The sequence below is a fragment of the Tenrec ecaudatus genome, chromosome 1 (assembly GCF_050624435.1).
Source record: "Tenrec ecaudatus isolate mTenEca1 chromosome 1, mTenEca1.hap1, whole genome shotgun sequence".
NCBI classification, from domain to species: domain Eukaryota; kingdom Metazoa; phylum Chordata; class Mammalia; order Afrosoricida; family Tenrecidae; genus Tenrec; species Tenrec ecaudatus.
Genome location: NC_134530.1, coordinates 18,501,897 through 18,515,590, shown reverse-complemented (window position 1 = coordinate 18,515,590; position 13,694 = coordinate 18,501,897). Strand labels below are relative to the sequence as shown.

General features: G+C 39.8%; 1 protein-coding gene across 1 annotated transcript; it reads right to left on the bottom strand.

The window, feature by feature from the left end:
• Positions 1–2,089: 2,089 nt before the first annotated feature.
• On the bottom strand, positions 2,090–3,010 carry LOC142447905 (olfactory receptor 7A5-like). The gene has a single exon (XM_075549299.1). It carries the CDS (start codon positions 3,008–3,010, stop codon positions 2,090–2,092), a length of 921 nt encoding a protein of 306 aa, XP_075405414.1.
• Between the last annotated feature and the right edge of the window lie 10,684 nt (positions 3,011–13,694).

Here is a 13,694-nt window from a genome sequence, read left to right as displayed (position 1 = left end):
GTTAAATTTTAAACCCAATAGAGAAGTCTCTTTTCTACCATGATTCCATTTGAATATTTGTTTCTAAAAAAATTAAAGTGAATGAGAAGTAAAAATCAATCTTTCATATCTAATTCAGGAAATGCTTCTTTCCCAAAATAGTTAGGATTAAATACAGGTATGACTATATGGAGGGATAAATATAAAACAATATTCGGAAGGAAAACAGGTGCTTGGAATTAAATTTTTTTTCATTCAAATACTTTGGGGATGTGTTTGTATTCTTACTAAAGCTTTTTTAATTACCAATTTTTCTTTAATTTAAAGATGTGTGATATTTTATGGAATTTATTCTAGATAGAGAAAATTACCCATTACCCCTAACTATCTAACTTATGATAGACAAAATTTTTAGATTAAAAACCATTATTGTTCATCATATATGCTATGTACGATATTCTTCCAATAACTTTTGATTGGACAGTTTGAGTTCTAATCCATAAAATCTCTTTCTTTCAGAAAAATAGCTTTTCCTGACTGCTGATTTTTTGTTTTATGTTGTACCTCTTCTTGAAATAAGGATTTTCTTAATGTGTTGTAGCCATTTTTATAATGTAGCATTTGAGAAAAAATTCCTAAGTCCTGAGCTCAAGTCTTTCAATTACCACTTTGTCTACTATAAGAAGTAGCAACCAATCAGCTTCCCTATACTCCTTATCCTGAAACAATTGCTGAAAATGATCAAACACATGATCATCCAGCACTTCACACCTCACCAAACATGAATCTGTTGGTGGTAACACTTTACATAGTAACATTCTCACTTCACTTGACATAACAGCATCACCGTTACTAACAATAGTGGCATATTAATTAAGGCAGAGTTAGTAACACTTGGAGAACTATCAGGTTTTATAATAAATTTGGAAAATTCATACATATGATTCAGTTTCACTACAACCACATTCAGATCAAAGGATGTAGACATCGTTCGTTAGAGAAGCAAAAATCATGATAGTCATAAGTATAATACATAGAAACATTTATATCAAGGAAACAGCACACACAGCTGTAGTAGTGGATAAATTCATTCGGGATCCAAATACAGAGTGTCCGATGTTAGGCAGTACACTTCTGACCAATGTAGCTATGTGGGCTCAGCAGTAACAACATGGTTTCAAGTGTGGATGAAATCAATGACATTAATCAAGCTTCTCAAAGGGGATGAGAGTAAATACAAGGCTTACAGGTCAGAGAAGAGGTTGCCTATATCTCTCGGTATTGGCAGGCAATGTGGCAGACCACTGGGTCAAGTCCAAAGAACTAGAACTCAACAAGACAGATGCAACAACTAGGCCCATCAAGAAATATCCAAATTTTCTCACAGCATCCACTTGTATGAGAATTGGGCTACACGCCGAAAAATGTCCTCGCAACTGGATCAGGGTTGACCTGAGTGAAGAGGTTGCAATCCACACTCATCTTCACGCAGCTAATTGACTGTTAATAGCAGCCCTTATGCTGGCATTGATGACATTGAGTTACAGAACATCATGAAGGATAACCAGGCCGTACCTGCCAACTCACTGAGAATACTGACCATTCAATTGACAGAAACCAACTCTCAAAAACATTCTTATAAGTTCCAAATCAAAACATTTAACAAGACTTCATTTTAAAGAAAATAATCAAAAGATCAAATATCTCCTACCAGAATTGATCATAAGAAACAGGCTATCCAAATAGGAATTTGAAACTTTATATCTCAACAGTTTAAGGTTTGAGAACAATCATAATGCAGTTCCCATGGAATAACTGTAGACAGGTATATTCTGTGACTAGCAGTGGAGGGTGTTTCATGTTTCAATCTGCAGTCGCCCTAAAAGAATTGTATGTTCAGGAGAGGATTTTTATACAAATGATCCCCTTTGAAAGAAATATACAGGAAACACTTGTGTATTGTGTATAAAAAGGGAGCAGATTAAATTGGGATTTTAAAGCAGAGGAGCCTGCTGGGGAAAGTATGATTTAGATATTCACAATTTTCAGCTCTCTTTCTCATCAGTAACTCTCTAATCTAGAGATTGCTCTGCTTTGTAGAGAATAATTGTCACCTGCAAAGTTTCCGTAGGGCCTGCTTTATGTCCTTGTTTCTAAGAGTGTAGATAAAGGGGTTCAGCATGGGTGTGGCTACAGTGTACATCACTGAGGTGATTGCAATGGACCTGGAATCTTGAGAAGCAGCAGAAGTGAGATAAACCCCAAGACCTGTACCATAGAACAAGGTAACCACAGAGAGGTGAGACCCACAGGTGGAAAAGGCTTTATATTTGCCCCCAGCTGAGGCAATTTTCAAAATGGACGACACAATCTTTGAATAAGAAAAAATGACCCCACTGAATGGAACAACCCCCAGAAACCCAGCTGCTAAATAAATTACTAAGGTATTGAGGAATGTGTCAGAGCAAGCAATTTGGAGTACCTGGTTAAGTTCACAGAAAAAATGGGAGATTTCCAACTCCGTACAAAAGGACAAACGCAAAACCATTAACACATGTAGTAGAGCATTCAGCACACTTAATAACCAGGAGGCCAGAAGCAGGAGGCCACAGAACCTTGGGTTCATGATGACCGTGTAGTGCAGTGGGTGACAGATGGCCACAAACCGGTCATAAGCCATCACTGTCAAAAAGAAATTATCCAATCCTGTAAAAAGCAAGAAAAAGTACATCTGAGCGATGCAGTGTTCATATGTAATGACTTTGTTCTGCATCTGGATGTTCAGCAACATCTTTGGGACAGTGGTAGTGGTGAAACAGATGTCAGCAAAGGAGAGGTTGGAGAGGAAGAAGTACATGGGTGTGTGGAGGTGGTTGTCCTTGATGATGGTCAGGATGATGAGCAGGTTCCCAGTGAAGGTGACCAGGTACATAGACAGGAACAGTCCGAAGAGGAGGGGTTGCATCTCTGCCTCTTTTGAGAGCCCCAACAGGATGAAATGTAGATAATGCGTGTGGTTTCTTGGTTCCATGTAGCTAAAGAAGCTATTGGAAAAGAATAGAGCAAAGGAAACTTAGATATAAGAAGTTAGCACCATTGTAAAGGATATGCTGTATATTCCATTTGAGCATGTAGTTTAATTCCAATATGATATTAACTTGATAATGTCATAAGTCCCGAATGCTCAACCTTTTGATAACACACCTTATTAGCCTTCCTTTTTTCGAATCACATTTTTTTTAAAAGTGATATAAATTCTACAATTTCCATGAAACTTTGTCTTCTTCCTTCAACAAATGGGTTCCACTAATTATTGCTTGCCCAGTATTCTCTTTTTTTTCATCCTTTTTTAGGCCCTGTACAGCTCTTATCACAGTGCATACATGCATCTATTGTGTCAAGTACATTTGTACATAGGTTGCCATCATCATTATCTTTTTAAAAAATCATTTTATACGGGGCTCATACAACTCTTATCACAATCCATACATACATCCGTTGTATGTCAAGCACTTTTGTACTTTTGTTGCCTTCATCAAGCTGAAAACATTTGCTTTCTCCTTCAGAACTTGGAATCAGCGCCAAATATTCTGGAAGTCACTGAAAACTGCAAAGAAATTTTTTAACCATTGCCCTTATTTGATGAGTAGTAAGTATAGCATTTCAGGGCTATTAAGAAGTCCGCTGAGTTTTACCTACTGACATCTCCTCAGCCAGAAGAAAGATGTAAAATGAAAGACACATGAAAAGAATGAGGCAAGGAGACTGATGGAGCCTGCCAACATCAGTCTCCACTACTGTGGATCTGAAGAACTAGATGGTGCTGCTCTACAGATATCATCTGCTCTGAACAAGCTCAGGTTAGAAGATCTCAGACAGAATGGGTTGCAGTAAGGAGAGTTTGTGGAACAAAACTCAAAATCATACAGGACACTAGGCATACTGGCCAAGAGAGACTGATGGAAACCCTAACCCTATAGAGCCATTATCCTTCCAGTCTAGAACTGAACCCACATCCAGCTATAGTAATTAAATATTTAAGATCAACAGGGCAGCAATTCCTCAAGAACAAAGTTCAGAAATATAAGTAAAGAAATGGACACAGGAAGTATAGGGAAGAAGTGGGATTATAAGAGATGAGTTGAATGAGAATGTTCATGAATTATGGAATACATAACTATGATCTGTTCTATAAACCTTCATCTAATTAATTAAAAAATTATATAAATCTGCCCTCAAATGTTCATCTAGGACTATATGTGTTGGAGGTGGAGGGCGAATCCCTTACTTTCACGCTCACACCCACTTGATGCCAACTCATATCAACCCTGTGAGGCAAGCTAGAATTGCCCCTGTGGGTTTCCCAGACTATGACTCTACAGGAGTTGTAAGCCCAGACTTTCTTCTGAAGAGAGACTGGTGCTTTTGACCGTCTGACCTTGCACTTAGCAGTTCAAAGGGTAACCATTGTGCCACCAGGGGGCCAGTAGACTATTAATAATAAGTAAATGATTTCTAATTATTGCCTTGATGAAATACGGTAAAGTAGAGCAGTAGCAACAAAAGTGGAACACCCTCAATGAGATGGGTTGATATAGTGGCTACAAAAATATGTCCTCAAACATAAAAATTGTGTCCATGTGCAGGATTGGGCGGGCTTTCCTATTGTCGTTTTCATGGAATTAGGAGTCACAACAACAACAAAAAGCTATACCGAGGAATAGAAAGGCTTTTTTATAGAACAAAACCCACAGCCCTGAATCAATGCTGACTCACAGTGACCCTCCTGCCGGTTTCTGAAACTGAAACTGTTTAAGGGAATGGGAAGCCCTGTCTTATTCCCACGGAGCTGCTGCCTGTTTCCAGCTGCCAACCCTGCAGGTGTCAGGACAATGCATGACCACTACTGCACCAGGGCTCCATTTCGTTGTACAGTCATCTTTAATAAGGAGAATTTCAATAGAAAATCAGAAGGTATTTTGGATGCTAGTCAAACAAAAAATGTGAAAACATCTTATACAAAGATGACTAGTGCAAAGTCCTTGGTACAATAATATTGCTCACATGTTGTGACAATAACAAGGAGGACGGTATGAATGAGTGGAACAGGAAGCTGGATTGAGTTACAGTTAGGGGTAGAGCAAAAACAAGGGTCTGATGAACATGATATCACGGAAGACACCATGGCATGGGGCCTGAGAGTTCAATGAGTATTCCTAGATGTAATATTGCACCACATCATGATACAGTAGCTGTTACTGCATTAAGATTACTTGGTATTACACTTTTATATTATCCTGAGTCCCTGCTGGGACAAATGGTGAAGCACTTGATTGGTACCAGAAAGGTTGACAGTTGCAGCCATATCAGAGGAGCCTCAGAGAAAAGCCTACTCACTAGCTTCCTAAATGCCCCGCCCTGAAACCTTAGAGAGCGGTTCTGCTCTGCAGGCACGCATCTGCCAGGAGCTGGAAATGATACATAATTCAGCTTTCCATAAAATGGACTCTCTCTCCTGTTTGGCATAACATTTACATATTCTGATTATAGAAGACAACTTAAGATGTTTGCTTAAGATATTTGATCAACAGTTGTCTCTTCAGTAATATCTTCTCCTACCCCCTCTACTTTCAACCATAATGGTAAATTATACACCTCAGGCTGAGCGCATCCAGCAAGGAAAACACTCCACAAATGAGCTAATCTGCTTTGCCCTCCTCTGAGAACTGAATTCCATGATTCAGGGATTCTGAGGGGACAGTCATGGTTGTGGGAATATCAAGGACCAGTCAACTCTGTCCCATAGGTTCTTTGTATTGATATTGTAGCATGTAATAGAGAGAGAAAGAAAGCTAGTCTACTGAGAGGGAAAATGGTGTAGACAAAAAGAGGAGATTATTAAAAGATATGAAAGAATCACAGTAAAGAAGACAGCAGCCTCACAATCCCTACTTCCAAATCCCAAAACACCCAGAACAGTAATATAACTAGATAAATATTTCAACCTTTAAGACATAAAGGATTCCTATACTCACATTATAAAGATACTATTCAAATATCAGTAAATGATGAAATATGTATAAGAAAAAATACAAGAGAATACAATGGAAGATTTCAACTATTTTTTCTAAAAATTCAATGTATTTGGGAGACATTTTTGGTATAAGGACAATAATTTTTAAGCATATTAGGGAAAGGCTAATGGATTCTATCAACTTTAAAGAATGTAATGAAATAAATCCTGTATAATCTCTTCGAAAAAATAAGCACAGGGAACATTTCCCAACTTATTCTCTAAAGTTAGCATTAGTGTCATATCAAAAACAAATTTAGAAATTGTAGCAAGTTGCAGATCAACATCACTCATGAATGTAAATGCAAATATCCTCAGCAAAATACTAGCAAATCTAATGAAATACCCTATGAAAATAATTGTATACTGCAACTAGTAGGAGTGGTTTTAGGAATTAAAGACTTAATTAATCAAAATTCCAATTCAGATTATGTAATATATCAGCTACATAAGAAATAATCATATCTTATCAACTGAAGCACATTAAGCATTTTGTAAAAAATAAAATAATTATTTTTGCTTTTTTCCACAAAATTCCTTACATTCATAAAGACCATTTATTAAAACTTGTAAATATGGATCATGCTGAATGTTAAAAATTTAAACAATTTCCACTTTGTCTCAAGACATAGTTAAGGATGACCACTTTTATACATCTCTGTGTGTCCTAACTAGCACAAGAGCAAAAAAATTTAAAATGAGAAGGTATACAGACTGGGAAGGAAGAAATAAAGCACTCTTTGTTCACAGAAGTCATCATTGTCTACAGAGAAATCCTAAAGAGCAACCATAAAAATATAGAAGAGTGAATTGCTGTCTACATATCAACAATCAAAGAAATCACTTCAAAAATAATAATAATACATAGGAGTTGGTGTAACAAAAGTCCTGCAAAGTTGATAGAATCTAAGCTAAAAAATACTCCTAATAGAAGAATTAAATATATTCTTTGTCCATGATTTGGAAGGACCAAAACTAGTGTGAAGATATAATTCCTTCACAATTTGACCTGTATGTTTAACACAATCACAAACAAAACCCAAGTTAATTTACACCTATTGTTAAAAGGATAGGTGAATAAGACACAAAACTCCTGGTTCATAAAAACAGAAAGAAAATCCAAAATAAACTGAAGCATGTGACAGGCATTAGGCAAAAGTCAACTGAAACACAGTCTCTAAAATGTTTGACCACTTTGCCTCAACACTAACATGATCCTCAAAATCAATAAGTGCTTCTCAGCCAGAGGAGTCTAAGCAGATCGTGACCGATAAACGCAACCTGGGACTTTGCATGGAAGATATTAATAACAGGGAACTACAGATGAGGCTAAAGAAAACTATTTTATTGTAGTTGCGTGTTTTCTGTAATTACAAATGTTCAAACAATACAATTCAGTAAAATGAGAGGCAGGAGTTAAATGAAAACCCCTTGGAAACAAGCTTCATGCAGACGCCATGACACACGTTGGAAAAGCAAAGTCACTGTGGTAACTCTCATCTTCATCATCCCTTAAATTACACTCGTGACGACAGTTTCAGAGAGGGGATAAGGAATTACATAAAATAACGAATTTAAAATGTCGAGCGTGCCTCCTATTACTCAGTGGGTTCCAGGGTGAATTATATTGCAACCTGTCACACATGATGCATCCCTCACTTCTCCTGTGCTATTTCCACCTTTTCTCTCTGCATGGATTTGGCAGCAGCAGGACCGGGTTGCTTACATTGACCAGGACGATTTCTCCAAAGGTCGAGCCTGGCTGCACACACCCTCTGCCACCCTCTCTGTACCGACTCCCCACAACTTTCAGAATGCCAATCCTGTGGTGAGAATACGGCTTTCTGTTATCTCACTGCTGCCCACTTGGCCACACTCATCAGCCACTTCTCATTTCTTGCCTTCAGTCGTCATCAGAGATGAACTACTTCATGTCGTTTCCTAAGCATAAATGACAGCTCTAAGAATAATCCCAATATGGTTGCCCTGTTGCCACCTCCTCTGAGGATCAATATGATTAAGAGGTTCTCTGTGAAGTCTTTACCAGACCCTGCAGAAGAGGGCAGTGATATGACCCACTTCTCCAGGATTGTTGAACCAACTCAGAATAGGGACATTTATTTACTCATTTATCATTTTTTACATGTATGTTACCCTATGAAAACTATATGACTCCTGAGAGAAGGAGCAATGTCTACCCATTTCTTTGATTCCAAAGTATAATTTAGTGCTAAATAAATATTTCATGAGTTGATGGATGAGAATATAGTTGAGTGAGTTTGCATAGATCCTTCTCACAACGTGGGGGGAAAAGAGGTGGTGAAATGAGGATAAGTTGAGAGAAAGAACTTGGCTGTACAATGAAGACTATAATCAACGACACTGAATTGTACAAGTAGAAGTTTTGGACTCGGAGAATGTTCTGTGGTGCTTGTTTTTGCCACAATTAGAAAGAAAACTATACTTATAACAATGACTACAGGGAAGAAGAAAGCATTCTAGAATTGAATATGGTGACACTTTGACAGCTTTTCTTGCTTTGATTGAATTACTGCATTGTATACTATGTGGATGAAGTGCTAATAAAACTGTTTTTAAAAAAAGAAAGAAATTGGATGAATGAACCAACACCGAGAAGAAAGAACAGAGAAAGAAAACGTAAAAGTGTTTAGAGAATCGTCCTCCAGAACCTGGGACTTTAACTTAGCAGGATTTTAGATAATTAAAATTACTTCATACATGTTAGTCCAGTTGCTATCCCCATGGCTAGCATAGTGAGGTCCCTCACTCACGCCCCATCCCAGCACCGGTGAGGCTGCTGCAGGTCATCCAGGTGTTTTCGTGGAAGAGTCTCTGTCCAACAGCGCTGCGTCTTCCTCGTGCGGCTGCAAAAGAGAAAAGTTGTGTCTGCAGAAAGGGCATGAAGATGTAAGTACTCGTGAGGCCTCTGGAAGATAAAACTGAGTTTCCTCACCACCTGAAACTGTCAATTCCATGAGTGTGGAGAGGTGAAGTATTTACAGTCCTGTGGCTTTAGCGGGGAAATTCCCATGAGCCTCATTAAGGAAGTATTCTTTTGTCTTATGCAACTTCAGAAATTGACTTCTCTGGATCTCAGAGAAAAACAAAAGGTAAACTTGTGCCACTTTGACCCTGGGGAGACAACTTGCAGCTCCAGGTTCAACTGTTATCCCATCGAACTCCTTCTTCCCAAGAGGTTGTCCTTTCTATTTTGGTGTCTCTAGCACACAGGGTAACCCACAATGACTGTGCTATGGGTGCATTTCCTTCTCTGGAGGGCTAAAGAACACAGCTGGACATAATTCACCACTGAGGCCTCAGAGATTTACCATATATTTCTGACCACATACAACTCCACACAGACTCATCCCTGTATTTTTACCATATCTTTCATTGTGAGTAATTGACAATAACACTTGAATAAAAAGAAAGTCATCCTTGTCAGTCAGGTATTGGCAGAGGGGATTATCGAATCGTCTCAAAAGAGTCTCTAAACATCTGCAGGTCACAAAACAATGAAGAGAAAAGATGGCACAACTTTAGATTTCTACCCAGACAGGAATTGGATCTTTGATCAGACCATTTCATACTGTGGGAGGCATGCCCGAGCCCACCCCACCACACCGGGGTGAGCACTAAGTGTGCACAGCAGAGCAGCAAGGGGAGCAAAGCAACTAAGTGCCAGATGAATACCACATGTGGAGTTTGGGTCAGGGCCTGGCACCCCAGAACTCAACTGGAAACACTCATAAGGTCAGCATCCAGACCTGAAACAGTGTCAGCGCTTTTCCGTTTGAGCTGTTGATGTTCTTTTTGTTTTTTCTTATTTGGTTTTATTGTATTAGCTGTTGTGGATTTATTTTCTGTCTTCTTTTTTTGTTATGTTATACTCCACTTTGTTTTTGTGTGTATTTCTATCTGTACAAATTAGGCGGGATGCACAATCCGGAGCAGAGAACAATGGAACCAACAGTTCCTTGAGGACATGGGGGAGGAAGAAATGGGGGAAAGCAGGGCAATGCCAACAAACCCAGGGACAAGGGAAGAATGAGGTCTCAAAAATTGATGCTGAGGAGGATGTAGGATGCTTGTGGGGCTCGATCAAGGGCAATATAGCCGAGAGGAATTACCAAAACCGAACATGATAGTGGGACATGAGGAAAGTAAAACGAAATAGAATATAGAACTAGGTCAAGTCAAAAGGAAAGTGAACCCAACACAATCTGGGAGTCGTAAAATATTGTCATTCATATCACAAACCAGTCAAATTTTCCTGAAGATAATCAAAACTGGTAATGCAGAGGATGACAGGTGACCAAGACCAATAAGGGGCCACAACAATGAGAGGAGCATGAACAAATACATATCTGAGCAACAGAGTCTGCATAGACAATTATTTTACTACGAATGTTCAGCAGAAACTTTAGAGAATAGTGAGGTGCAGCATTCTGCAAAAGAGAGATTGGAGAAGATAGAAGACATGAAAATGTGAAGGTGGGAGTCAGTAATAAAGAGCAGGATGGTGAAAGATTCCCTTGGAAGGTGACCAGACATAGAAAAGTACAGCCAATGTGTTCCTCCAATGGGTTTCTCGGTGCAGTAGTAACATAATCTGGTGTCAACTAGAGACTATTAAGAATAAAGAGGTAGAGTTTAGTCTGTCAATGAGGTCGCAGCTTAATGACCGCATTTAGAGGCATGAGGAAGATAAATAGCTCACTGGAGGTGGAACAACCTCTCTGCTGTATACACCTGATGATACCCCACATGGAGCTACTCTGATGGAGCCAGAGCCCTGGAGCTGGAGGAGCCATATGGAGAACCACACCAGCACTGAGATGCTTCCACTGCCATCGGATGCACACGACTTTCCATCCATGGGCCTGTTATTTTCCTACATTGAGCATCATTGCATGACTGCATTAGTCTAAAGAGGAATTTATGGACTAGGATCAACATGTGGGGTAATATCATACTCCTGAACTTGTTCGGGACTGAGTTGGGATGTTTTCTTAGTGTACAATTGCTCTCTGACATAAAGTTCCCTGTTAAACATATATGAGTGTGTATGAATTTGTTTCCCTAGTAGACTTGGACTAACACGTTATAGTACCCAACTTCCAAGGTACTATAATGTGTTAGTCCAAGTTGACTAGGGAAACAAATCATAAAGATGAAGAGTGTATACTTCTTTGACCTCTGCCTAATGGTAGTTTTTCTTTAGCTAGCCAGAGGTCAGATATGGCCATGGTGTTTACTGGGTAGTTTTCTGGAAAGCATATGGGGATTTAAGGTTTTAATTTCTAGAAATTACCTTTGGTTAATCTTGTCCAAAATAGTGAGAATGATTGTGATGAATGTAAGTTTTGAGCTGAAGTGGCAAAACAGCCTCTTGAATTTCTCTGAGATCCACTTGCTTAGTGAAAATGGTTGGCTGAGGTCAAAATAGCTTGCAGAACGTCTTCCCCTGGCTTGAGGCAATGCAAACAGAGGTGTAAGGCCATATGGGATAAGTTGAGATAAAGATAGCGTTTGATTGTTTTAAGATAGCTTTTAGGATGTGGCTCTACTAGTGAGGTAGTTAGTTTATTATCCCAACCTGGCTGACAAACACATGTGGAGTTCATTGAAGGGAGAAGAGATAAATGGCTCAGTGAGCCTTCACTTTCTAGTTCTCGAGCCTCTAGCTTTCTGATGGTCGGACCAGGGTGCAGCTGCCTTAGCCAGTTCCCTGCTTTAGCTTGCACGGCTCACTTTATGTAAGACATTTGTGGTGAAGTTTCATGGACCTACCCAGATGCAGCCCTGGGTGCTAGAGCACCCTTGTGGACACCGGTGCCAGTGCTGAGATGCTTGTACATTCACTGACTCAGCTTTGTTCTAGTAATAGGTTTCATTGTGTCTGTTTTGTGAGATGGAGGTCTTTGTGGATTGGTGTTGGACATATGGGTTAACGTATTAATGTTGGACTTGTGGGCTTGGGCAGCACTGGGTTGGGACGTTTTCTTGATGTGCACTTAAACTTTATATAAAACTCTCAATTATACATAAGTTTCTGTGGATTTGTTTCTCTAAAGTACCCAGACTAATACAACTAGGTTTATACTATTTTCTTCTGCCTATTTGTGGGATACAGAAGGATTTCTCCCAAGCTGTCTCCCCCAAATATATGCCAGACAGCTGCTTGGGAATGACTATACTTGGAAGTCATCAGAAGTAGGTCAGGGGTTATTCTCCCTGAGAGCTATCAGCCATCTAGAGCAAGTAGTCACCACTGTTTATCCCACAACAAATAGGGCCCACTCCCTTCTGATAAGGAAAGAAGTTGTCTGTTTCCCTGTAGGAGACCCCCGAGAGGCCAAACCTGTCCAAGGATGATCAAGGTTAGGTCGCCATCTTGAATCTAGGGTCCGCCCATCTTGTCACATGCATACCCCCAATCCCTCCCCTTCCTATTGCGTGTATGTCCCTAGACCACCCTTTCTGATTACTGTATTACCTATAGTACAGCCCCTTCCTGTGACGTATGTCCTCACCTGTAATTAGGGGGCTTGCAAGTCCCCAGAGAATATAAAAGGGGCCGGGGCTGCCATTAAACTCTCTCTCTCTCCCTCCACATGGACCATCATGCAGGGAAGAGGTGAGCATGCTACCATGAAACGTGTCTGACTCTCATTTATTTCAATAGTTCTATCTCTCATGCTCTCTATAACTTTACTATGATCTTTACTTATTATCGCTGTACAATTGCGCCTACCGGACCCATAATGATGTGCTAGGGGCTGGCTTCTCCTGACACCTATTGATATAATTATTGATAGAAATTATTTGGGGGAAGTAAGAATAGAGGACTTGGAGGGATACTTGCCTTCAGCCATTAAATTGAAATTCAAATGGATTCAAGACAACACAGCCAAGAAGGTTCTAAAAGAATAAGTCCCATGAAGTGTCTTGAGTGTTTAGGACCTTCAAGGATGAAGAGTTTTGCCCCGGGGGCTGTTGACAAATTAGTGTTCAGGACATTCAAGGGTGAAGAATTTTACCCAGGTGACTGTTGACAAATTTGGAGGGGCGGGGAGGAAACTCTGCCTTTTTGTATTTCAAAGTAGTGGTTTGTGCTTAAGGCTGGAATAATGTGGAACATGGAAGGAACTCTCTACTACAGGACTGAACTGTTAAAGGGAGCCTGTGGGTTAAAGGATGAAATGCTTGCTAGGTGAGCAGCTGGATCCACTTGTTGAGTGCAAGTGAGAGAAATGCAGCAATCAAGAGAGGGGTTGAGTCTTTCCACTGCCACCAAGGGAGCTGGTTCATAGGGACCAGAGGAGAAAATGAGAGCCAGTTGACTGGTCTAAAGTTCATGTCCTAGCACAAGAGGGATAGGGTAGTTGAAAATTTGAGATGGGGCCTGTGGTCTAAAGGCCAGGCAGCCAATGGGGCACCCTGCTGAGGCTAACTGAGGCAGCACACATTCAGTTGACCAGACACAACAAGATGTAGAGAAGACGTTTGAGCCTGTGAATTGGTGCATATTGTACCTGACTTTATGGATGGCTTGTTCAGATTTAACTTTGCTTATGGATGCTGAGGTCACAAAGTTTCAGCATGAATGCAGAATCTT